General features: G+C 38.4%; 1 protein-coding gene across 2 annotated transcripts in view; it reads left to right on the top strand.

Annotated features, from left to right (window-relative positions):
- The window catches only part of sema6a (sema domain, transmembrane domain (TM), and cytoplasmic domain, (semaphorin) 6A), a 177,015-nt gene that overhangs the window by 116,502 nt on the left and 48,432 nt on the right, over nucleotides 1-12,081 (top strand). For both annotated transcript variants that reach the window (XM_041786846.1, XM_041786845.1), the window contains exons 10-11: nucleotides 4,285-4,502; nucleotides 8,513-8,644. In XM_041786846.1, coding sequence (XP_041642780.1) covers nucleotides 4,285-4,502; nucleotides 8,513-8,644 — 350 coding nt within the window. The remainder of the gene's footprint in view (nucleotides 1-4,284; nucleotides 4,503-8,512; nucleotides 8,645-12,081) is intronic.

Raw genomic sequence — 12,081 nt, 5'->3', positions numbered from 1 at the left:
TAGAGTCCATCCTGCAGGCTACTATGAATGTTTTTATTATTTTTAAGCCGCCGAAAACAACCCTCTTCCTACATCCAAATCTGCTGTGCTGCTCAGAGGATGAGATCAGTGCTGTGTGGATACAACAGTCTATGAAGAGGCAGGAGATTACAGTTCTACTCGCTGATGAGTAGAGGTTGCATTCACGTCTCCCACTGTCTGGAATGCTTGTTTTCACACTAATAGAATGACCCTGACTTTGGGGTCAAGTGTGCTCAGATCCAGGCCTAGGTCCTAATTTGAAACTAGCCTAAGATGTTGACTGATTGATTGTACTTAATTTACATGTCATATGCAGTGTCCCACTCTTATGGGTTAATAAGACACTTAGAATATTGTGGCAGTGTTTCAGCAATCAATTAATTACAAGTAATCGCAGTGTCCCATGCTACTATTCAGAGTACATTCTCCTTCTCTGTCAGGCGTTGCAAATAAAGTCTGCTCTTTAAAAGGCTCCTTTTGTAGAGCAAAACAAAGGTTTTCATAATCATCCTATCAAAAAGTCAGTACAAAGTCAAAAAGAAAAGCACCGGCGTACCTCATCAACCTAATGCACGATAAGAATGCAGAGATACGCAAAGTCTGCAACAACACGCTGGATATCATCGCTGAGTACAACGAAGAATGGGGGAAGAAGATATTTGAGTGAGATGTTCCTGGTTTAGCGGGCGCTGTTGTAGTTCAGGAAAAATTGTTCATCAGGAGGACATCTTCCTTAAAAGAGCACCCCTTGAGTCATCATAAATTCTTAGTTCCCAAAGTAACACGACAAACAAACTCCGTCCTTTTCTGAAATAGCAGTAAACCTACCAGCCTCTATGGCTAAAGGTGAAGATCCTGAATGGAATCAGCTTCACTTGCCAAGTATGCTTTCACAACTAGGAATTTGACTGTGGTTAGTTTTGAACTCATTGTACAGGAATTAAACATTAAAAAAATGAGATTTAGATATGTACAAGCTTTTGTGGGTGTTATTTCTAGTGTGCATTGATAGTATGGTTGCAAGATGTGCAAAGAGTGCAAGGATGCTGAGTAGACATGATCAGAGTGTGAAACATGGAAGTCTAGTTCTACTGAATCACAGAGAGTTGGTGGGAGGGCCACAGAGGAAGTCTACCAAATGACCATATGGTGTCTTGCCCCATAAAGGTTCAAGTGCCATGTGCTGGTATAATGTCAGATATTCCAAAATATTCATATCGATCAGTGTATGATAGCACCAGTGAACCCAAATTAAAAACAACTGAGCTTGCACAGGATGCAGAAAATCATCAACTTCCATCAAGTAACTTTATTTCATAAAAGGCTGCATTTTGATCTACAAGAAGAAGATCTGAAGAGGAATATCAAATAAATTCAAATACTGCTTTTTGTGAAATAAGGTTACATTGGGAGATGAAAAGCATGCAGATCTGTTTTCCTTTAAACCACCCTAAGAAAGCACACCAGAGAGGCAAAGAGATGGGACGAGATGAGAACAGAGCAGAGGTAACAAGAAACAAAGACATAATGGATTCATTGCCAGAAATGACGGGCATGTGTTAGCCTGAGCCTGAATACAGATCAGGCCTCTCAATCTGAAGGCTGTTTTGAAAGCGATGTCAGTATAATTATGCATGTTGTGTTAGAACTGATGGTGCAGAGAGCGATTTAACATTTGCTGAATGGTATCTCTTCATTATTATAAAATAGATTGGCCTTACCTGACAGTGTAAGCAGTCATTTGTGCTCCATGGCAAAGTGAGAAATCGACTTTGTCAGGTCCGCTTTTACATAAGTTTTAATGCTGCCTTGTTTAGCTGTTATCGGGAATACACAAATGGATAAAAAAAATTTCACCACACAAGTGAATTAACAGGCCTTGAGTGATGCATTTGTGATGTGAGCGATCTGTGTTTTTGCACTGGGTTGCATTTTAAAAGCTCTCTAACACGCAAACAGGCCAGTGATCAGTTATCTTAAGTGAGGAAAAAATGAGAGAAAATATTTTATGCAAAGCTGACATAATCCTACACTTACCATGACAGTCTCACCTGTTGTCTACCTCCTCTATAATCTCACTGCTCCTTAATCTGACTGTGAACGGGCCACTGTTGGTGAATGTGTGTTTTATAGCTTGTGTCTTCTCTGTATGGGCTATAATAGATGGAGAGATGAGGTTGTGTTTATGTGTGGTTGTCTGTGTGGAGAGATCTGGTTTAAACGCATGTTCACTCCCATTCACCCTGTTTACTCTGGGCTACAATTTCAGGTCAGGGTTAGATTTATTGCTGGTAAGTATAGTGTGACAACAGCTAATTACAACACTGACTGAGTGATCATACAGCAGAGTTGTAATTACTACGCCGGCGCCTATTTGAAGCTGTATACTTTAGATTTTGGGTTGCCAGGTGCTGACTCCTTAACAGCATATTAAACACTTCAATTTTCTCTTCTGTCTCTTTAATTTGCTATGAAATGGTGAAATGTTGGATTAAGACACTGTGATGTTTCCCAGAGATTTTTATCAGCCAAACAGAGGCTATGGAGTTTTCTGAAGGGAATCACATATAGAGTTCAAAGCCTCTGATGTGCAAAGTTTTCTTTTGAGACAACAATTGCATCACTAGATGCATCTGAGGGGAGCTTTTTAATGTGCCACATTGTTAGGCACGGCTGGTGTAAATGGGTTAGCAGGGCTCAGCACTTCCTTTATGTTATAAAGCATATTTTTATTGTCTTTTTTGTTTAGGAAAACAGACACAGTATATAGCATATCAACAAACACAATACAGGGAAGCAAATGGAGACAAACAGAACCATAAAACAGCAGCCCCATAAGCATTCAGACCTGTTCAGCAAGTCAAATTTCACTTAAATGTTATATCCTTCCAGATAATACTACATACATTGTTTTTTCACTCTGTCCAACCATAAGGAGACTCCACAGGAAGTTTGCTTCTTCCTTACAAAGGCAATGCATCTTTTCAACTCCAGGAAACATTTGGCAGTGGCTTGAAATCAATAAAATTCAAAAAATTATTAGGGTAGATTTAAGAAAATACATTGTTTGAGGTAAGGAGGACCTTTTTAACAGTGATATCAGTGCATACATTTAAAACACTTTTCAGAAGGACAATATCAACAAGCCCTCTACATGTACTGAAAAAAGCAGCCACATCCTTTGAACTAATAAAAATTATACAGCTGTTCTTTGGTTAACATAACACAGATTTTTCTGAGTTTTGGAAGATTACAATCTCTGTAACCATCAGTAATCATCGTCTCTCATTGTCTGATAGACAGCATATGCCACTGAAAACTGAATTTGCAGTGATTCCAGTGAAGCCAGTGAAGTGGTTGGCTAATGCCTCTTCTACTGCTAGGTACCTCATACTGCCTAAATTCAAAAAGACTGAAATACCTCTCTAAGTTGAAAGTGTTAAATTTGTTAATAGCATTGTCAATGATGAGTTAGCATCAAGCTAACAGAGAGGTGCACCAGCCACCCCAGCATACACCATTATCATAAGCGCAAGTTTGCTTACTTGTTGTATTAAAGGTAAAGGGCATATTTAGCTAAGAACTTCAAGGTCTTCTTGAAACCTTGGCCTCAAATAAATGCTTATGATGTTATCAGCTGTTTAAATGAATTTGATGTGTGCTCAAATATCTGAGGTCAGGCAGGAACAGGTACTTCTTTGTGGTCAGTACATTGTCCTCCTTGTGTTGCTCAGAGCTAAGAAATAAAAATACATAGAGATTATTTTTTGCGAAACAGGAATTTTAAATATCCAAAGGATGAAGCAGAAGTGTGAGTGCTTTAGTCATAAGATCATCAAATGAGAATCAGGTTTTTAGAAAAATATCCTCTGGCTTTACAGGGGAACTCCACTTTCAACAAAGTCTTTACACAGGTCTTTAGGAGCACTTCATGATATCTGAAAATTGGCTGTAAGAGGCTCAGTGTTGGAGTACAGGAAATATGACAAATTCATAAATGGATGTAGGATTGGAAGGAAGAAGTGGTATTTAGCTTATAAGTAAAAAAATCTCTGAGAAAACTGCAGGGGAATGTGTTGCATTGTGAGCAATGAAGGAACCGTGTTTACATTAGAGTGAAAACGCTTAAAACAGAAGGAAATCTTTAGAACTGAATCTGCTATTTTGATTTGCCATAATACGTCAAACAGTGTTTAAAAAGGAAAAAAGCTGCATTTTCAGCTGCTCACTCAGAAATCTTATTATCTTTATGTGTCTGTACAGGTGGTGTTTCCTCGAGTGGCCCGGGTTTGTAAGAATGACCGTGGCGGCTCTCCTCGCGTTCTGGAGAAGCAGTGGACCTCATTCCTAAAGTCCCGCCTGAACTGCTCCATACCTGGTGACTCCCACTTTTACTTCAACATCCTGCAGGCTGTGACGGATGTCATCCACATCAATGGAAAAGATGTGGTGATGGCAACCTTCTCCACACCTTACAACAGGTACCCTGAAGCAGCAAAAGCATTTATTCTAATTTCCCCTTGTCTCAAATAAGGTCAGGTGTGTCAACATCTGTTTTGCACCTTCCATTTATTAACACAATCATATTTCTTAGGTTGAAATTCCTTAGAAATGCTCCCAATTTATCAAATGTTGACAGTGTGACCTTTGCTAATGCTAGCAGCAAGTGCCCCGCTGTGACACGGCGTGACATGTAATTCCTGTGACTTCTGGGTCAACATTAACATCTTCTGTCAAAACATTTGTGTTGCCCTTTTGACATGCAGGTGTTTAATCTTACTTCTTTTTTTATTAATTCATATTCAGAGCTGCTTTCATATTCATTGGCACTTGTTATCTAAATTGAAAATTACCACAAAGCCATAGAGCTGGGCTGATAGCTCGCACATATTGTAATTTTCCATTTTATGGCTGCTTTTTAGCAGATAAGACAATTGCTTGTGACAATGCAATTGAGCGTGGTTAATGGACATTAAAACCCAATGAAGCAGTGCCTCTGAAATTTTCTATAAGCGCTAGTTTTGATCCTTGCATTAATTTTCCATTTCATAGTCAGGGGGTGAAATTAGGCAGAGCACTTTCTGAGAGTAGGCAGCTCTTGGAGTTTGTGTCATTTAATTGTCTGGCTGGAAGTCGTGCTGGCTTGCTAACTGGCTGGCTCACTCCTCATCTCTCTGCCTTGTTAGCGGCCTGCTATAAACAGACATATGACTGTCTGTACATATCCAATACAGAGCAGAGGGAAATTACTGGGATTTAGTAGCCAAGCATCAACAGCTATCTGACCTCGCTCCCTATAATACCTCCCTTGTGAATGCTGTCTCCCCGAAGTCTGCGTGAGTTTAACCCATGATGCAACTGCAAGAATATGAGATTCCTTGAAAAGGAAAGTCTGATAAAGAAAACAATTCCAAGTGTTAATTTCAAATTTATGAGGGTAGATGAATGAAAAATAGAAATGTGACTCAGCAATCTGCTATGCATTGATTGCACACAGCAGAAGGAATTTGCTGCTGTCACAAGACAAGTGTTTTTCCCCTCCAATAATAAGATAATCTGTTGTCTGTGGTTATTGCCCTACAGTGGACTTGTGGTGAACTTTGATGCCTTAAGGCTTTTGGGGAAACCCAGGGTTGGAGTGAATGTGTGTCCTCATGAGACTCAGCAGACCCAGAGAGACAAAAAGACTACTATATTAAATAACACCACAGTATCTGAACTAACACAACAGTAAAGACACAGTAAATAAATTAGGAATAAGTGACGCAAGATTAAAAAGTATGTTTTTTTATACAGAAATGAGAAGGATTGAAAAGTGAGTGACTCTGTGACTGTTGAGTGGTCATCAGGGTGACTCTGTGACTGTTGAGTGGTCATCAGAGTAATATCCTTTAATTATACTGTATGTGCTGCTCTAATTTTGCAAAAGTACAACCCAGCTCTGAAACAAAATTTGCCAAACTGCAAAGCTGTAGCTCACATACGAGTCCAGCCATAGAGATAAAATGAAAAAAACAAAGTCATGAAGACAGAGGGTTATGAAACAAGAAACATCTTCCTCTCACATCATCACACAAACTCATCAAATTATTCTGACAACAACAAATGACAGCTCCCCACTCATTCCTTTCCCACACAAGACCCACAACATTGCATGTAAGAGTGATGAAGAGTAAGAATACACGTCATAACAATCACAATGCCACGAAAGAGGCAGACATTTTAGGACCATGAGCAGTGAACAGCAACCATCTTTTTTTGAGTCATCACAAATAAGCACAGCTGCTCATTACATTAATGAATTAATACACTGGTTTATTTAAACCAAGATCCAGAATTAAAAAATATGTCTGTTACTGTGCTTGAATGTCTCATTTAGTTTAAAAACATTTACTTTATCTATTACCTTATGTTATGTCCTTTTCAATCCATAGCAAGTTCCTTTTTGGTCGTTAAGTTAATGTCATAATCTACAGTCTACCTGAAAGTTGTTATTTTCTTTCAAAATTAAAGCAGGTCTGTATTAACCTGGTGTGGCAGATGGATGTGTTTCACACATCCATCTGGAAAACCACTCATAGACGGTGTTTAGGAAAGGGCAGAGCCTTTGAAAAAAACTGGGAGGGTGATTGGATGAACGTTCTGTCTGTCACATCTTTATGGGCCAATCAGAGCAACAACACACATGACGTAGCTGCTACCAAGCCCTGCTGAACCCTACCCGACTTTGTTCTTCTTTTAACGAAGAAATGCCGTCAAGTTCTGATAAAACTGGCGCTTTAGCAGCATCCACGCTAATGTATGCTGCCATAATTGCACCAGTCTCTTGTCACTGCTTTCTTACGTCACAACTCCACCATGCCTGAAAGTACTGCCCCTCGTCACTGATTGGTCCTGTCACATTCTAACCAGGCCCAAATGGTTCAGACGAGAGCTTTGCAAGATAGATTCGTGAGTGAGAAACAGTGCAACAATCTAAATAAACACAAAACCGTTTTAAATGCAAAATAGTGGAATGGATGTAAGAAAGATTAGTCACAATTGATTACAGAAATACTGAAATTAATTGCAATAAAAAAAAAAATTAATCGTTTCACAGCCCTGTTCATATACAATACAGTAAGATTGGCTCAGTGGCCACTTATTAAAGTAGTGATATGCTTTATTTGTCAAAAACAACCATTATACAGAGTGAATAAGCTCATGGATGACGAAATAAGTAAATTAACTGAGTGAGCAGCAGCTTTACAGAAGGCCTTTTTTCTCAAATAACCTTTAGATTTAACTACCTTTTAATAACCACACTTGAATATGAAGTCCAGCACAGGTATTTATTCTAATTCCTGAGGTTAAAATGCTTCTCAATGCTTCCTCCAATTTCCTTTATTTGCAGATTTACTCCAATATAAAAAAAAAAAAGTTGATTCTGGAAAAAATATTGATAAATCCACTAACAGCAATCGTGACTGGTCAATTTTACTGTCATTCAAAAGTATCCTCACATTGAATGACGTTACCCAGGCCCTCTGAAAATGTAAAGGAGAGCCCAGCAAAAGTAGCAAAGGAAAATTCTGATAGATTGAGTTTGTTTTCTCTTTCATTTATCCGTTAAAATTGCCAACACAACCCAAAAAAAAATGCGTTTTGAGTAGGGATTAGACATTTCTGCGTCATAACAATAATGGTGTTACATTTATTTCTGTGTTTCTCATTCTATTGAAATGTTATTTTTCATTGACACTGTTACTGGTAATTATTGGTAAATGATGGGACTGGACAGCTTTCTACATGTTTTGTTTTGTTTTTTTTCTTTTTTTCTTTTGCTCAGGTGATTGGCAAAAAGCGTCGACAGCTTGGACAGGGGATGTAAAGAATAACTTTTAGGGACAGCCAATCCCTAAAAGTTTTTTCTTTGTGATTTCTCCTGTCCCAGTTGTAGTAATATTGTCCTTAGGTAAAAACATTAATCCAATGTTGAATTTATGTTAATCAGCTCACTTAATGAGCCTACTGGCGGTTAATTTATGTGGTGTTCAAGGTTGGCTCCGTAAAACGCAGATTAGACAAATGTAAATATAATGTCATGTTGTGTTAGTATGTTTTATCAGAATTTTAATCGTTGTATTATTCAATTATAAAATGAAATCTAAGCTAATTACTTTTTACGTAGTACTTTTTTTTTAAATACTGAAGCCCTCTCAGAGGAACTTGAGAGTTATGAGGGTTGCCATTATCTTTTTTTTTTAACAAATGAGGACAAAAACCTCAACACCTTTCTATTTTCAATGTGGCAAAACATTAGTAACATGACAACCTTGCCTGTAACACCCAGTGTTTTTATCCAACAGTTAAAATGAGCTGGCTTTGAGGATTCAACCCCTCTGAAAGGGTAGCATGTATCAATGTTTCTCTCCCAGACTTGGCCAGGTGTTCTTTGTCATGTTCACTTAAAGAGATTGTTTATGTGTTGTTTCTTTGTGTTTTATGGCAGTATTCCAGGCTCAGCGGTGTGTGCCTATGACATGGCGGAGGTGGCCAACACATTCACAGGGAGGTTCAAAGAGCAGAAATCCCCCGACTCCACCTGGACGCCTTTTCCTGAAGAGAAGGTTCCCAAGCCGAGGTACAACAAATGCACACGGGCTAACACAAGAATGCACACATGGGATTTACATCCAAACAACTGCAACACAAAATGAAGGTTCAATCACACGTTCAGGCTGTGCTTCTTTGGTGACTCTCTTTTCTCACTCATATAAGATGTTAAGCTCCTCAATGAGTGTAAAAACTGCACTAGTATCGCCACATTTTCATCCCCTGTTGCGTCATATTTGCATACATCCCTTCTGTTTCTGTCTTAACTAAGCGATTACTCACTCTACGTCCTGTTGCGTCACGTCCACACACACTGTATACTCACATGTATCCACACACATCCCACCTTGTTTCACAGTTTCACCCCTAACACATTATCTCACCTCTCTCCCCCACACGCAGCTGCATCAAAGGAGCGTTCACTATCAACAAATGAAGCATGAGATCATTTTACAGATGGCTGCCTAATTCCACAAATGCACCAGCCTGATCAATCTACCATCTATGGCTTTGCTAATTAGCACGCTAAGAGCTGCTCTCCACTCCTGCAAAAATAAAACAAACAAAAAAAAAAAACAGATTTACAACAAAGATCTGGGTTACGATAATTGTGGTACCCCCTGTGAGTGAGTTACCATATGGTTCAAGAAGCAGCTCCTTAGTTTAACAGAGCTTGCACTCTACTGTCATTATTTGAGTGAGAGAATATCTCTAAGTTCCTTAATTAGCATCAAATTACTTGTTGACGTTCAACAAGGTCAGACATTAAAATGACAAGATATTCCCGCTGTTTTTTCTGCACCGATTGATGTGATTGATTTTATTCCCATCCACTGATGCGTTCAGAGCATTTATCTGCAGGCAAACAGACGGAGGGTGGTAACAAAGGCGCTCAGGTCTGGCCCTGCAGCAGACTGTTCCTCCATGTGCTAGACACTCGTACTGAATCATTTACAGGTTCTCATATTAAGAGATGTCTGTTTCTCTTCTGTCCTCCATATGTCCACTGGGAAATGTAGCTAAGAAAAATTTCAAGGCTCATCTTTTTTTACAGTGAAAAGAGAAATTTGCAGACATTTGTGTAATTGTTCAGTTTGGAAGTTAGTGATAAAAAATTACAGCAAGTTTAAAATCTCTATCAAGGGGATTTTTTGTGCTTTCCAAGTTTGTAAAAATGTTTCTGTTAATTTATTGACTACCAGTGTTGAAAAGAACTATCATGATAAGACAACTTAATATTTCCCCCACAAGAATAAACGTGGAGGAGTGATCTAGGACTCAAAGATACAGGAAAAACAACAACATAGCAATTCCTTCTTTCTGCAAAATACAGCATATTATGACTTTTGGATTTTAAGAGGAAACTAACAGATAAAGGCAGTGTCCTTTCATGTATATTAATGACATTTTAACAAAACAGTTGTCCTCTGAGCGCACTAGCCAGTGTATCTCCACCACCTGTAGCCTGTAGCTATATTTCTATACGCAGGAGACACGTATAATTTAGCAGATCAGTTGCTGAAGAACAGTAGTGCTTGAGGATATCTAATGTGTGTCTAGACATAGAGCAAACAAATCAAAACTGATTGAAAAAAATAAAGCAAAATTTACTATTTAACTCTGGCAACTCTAGAAACAGCATGGAACAAGCTGTGGAAGAGGAAGTGATGAGCTTTAGTGTTGATTGCCTACATATGAGGTATGGCTATTTAAAACAAGACTAATGCTGTAAGACAGTTTTATTAAAAAAACATTTTTCAATCTCCTTCTGCATCAACACACCGCTGCATTCATGTCACCAAAAATTTAAAGTTAATGCATTGCTCAACTTTTAAGCTAATCATTTCTGATGCCTTCGCAAAAACATGCACTTCAACCGGTAGCTAATGAACTAAAGATGTCACTTATTAAAAAACTTAGAGCAGTTGTGTGTGAATACTCAACTTTTAACATAAAACACTGAGTGTGACTGAACAATGTGGTTTAATCCTCATAAGCTCAGTCTCATTATTCAATAGTCATACCTTATATAGTCAATCAGATAGTGAGAGGAAGAGCAGACCCAACGCAGTGCACTTTTTAATATATTAATTGTATCTATGTAATTGTAGTTAGGCTTATGTGGCAGCATGACATGCTTCAAGCCATGTGACCAATATGGCCTGTCCTATGACATGACTATTAAACATTACAGTTGTGACCAGTGGCGGCTGGTGCGTTTTTCTTCGAGGGGGCTACAACAAAGTCCCAATTTGATATGTTATGTATGTGAAGTATATCAAAAGATGTTACTACACCGAGAGTTAAGTTATATTAATATGCCTTTTTACATCTGCATTTGTTTGGTTGGTGAACAAATATTAAAATAAGATGGCTATAATAAGGGTCATCAGCAGCCATAAGTAGCTAACTCTTATCACAGTCAATTTAAATTTTTAACTTATCACACATTATCAACTCAATACATGACAAAATTATGTTAATGAGCTGATTGAATGTTTATTTGAAATAGAAAAATTTACAAAAGGCATAAGGTGCAAGTAGTCACTGCTTCAATAGTGACTGGTTGAGTTAAAATATATATATATCAGACCTGAATGCAGAAAAAATGCTAAAACCCACAAAACTATTATTTATTGATTGATTTACTTACTTACTTCTTAATATTAGTCACAGCTTTGCTGCTTCATCCTGATATCTGGCCGGTCAGGTCTAAGCTCTTTAACTCTAAGTTTCTCCTTCAATGACTTCCTCTCAAAACGCCTTATTCTTAAACACTCCACTGAATTTTCTTATGGCATTTTGCTAACTGTCTTCCTTGCATCTCTTGATGAGCTAAACAATGAACGCAGGCGCAATTTCTGGCAGAAAGCCAGAGATGTACTGCCACGGTGGCTGACTCCCTCTTTGTGTCTCAAATTACGAACCGTATCTCTCTGCTGCCACCTATTGGTATCTGGCGAGTGGTAATTTGGGGGTGCAGTCATGTAGCGCCCACAGAGCTCCTATCTCTTGTATTGAAGAGGAGCGATTGCGCACGCGCAGCTTATAACAAAGGTCTATGGAAGGCTGTGGGCACAGGAGCCTTGCACCCCAGGGAGGAAATGAGTGAACAGGAAGTAAGGGCAAAAGCTTAGAACGTTCGTGAACTACTGATTTATTGTACATTACACATTTAAATCTCTGAATAAATCATCTTTATACAGTGCATGATAGAGCTTATCTATATTCATATAAATTAATTGATATTTAAAGTAAATGTTTAAAAAATTGTTCAATGAACTTAAAATTTGTCCTCTCTTTGTGGAGAGTCATGGGGGGGCAACGCCCTAGAACCCCCTATTGACCAGCCGCCACTGGTTGTGACTGAAAAAGGATACATTGTTCAGCCCGAGAATTAATCTATCCAAATTTCAGGCAATCTTCTGTATGCTGTCTAAATTGCAGCATTAAGAAACATTACTG

This window comes from Cheilinus undulatus, linkage group 5 (assembly GCF_018320785.1).
Source record: "Cheilinus undulatus linkage group 5, ASM1832078v1, whole genome shotgun sequence".
Taxonomy (NCBI): Eukaryota; Metazoa; Chordata; class Actinopteri; order Labriformes; family Labridae; genus Cheilinus; species Cheilinus undulatus.
Note: the sequence above shows the minus strand (reverse complement) of the source record. Positions and strands in the feature narration are given on the sequence as shown.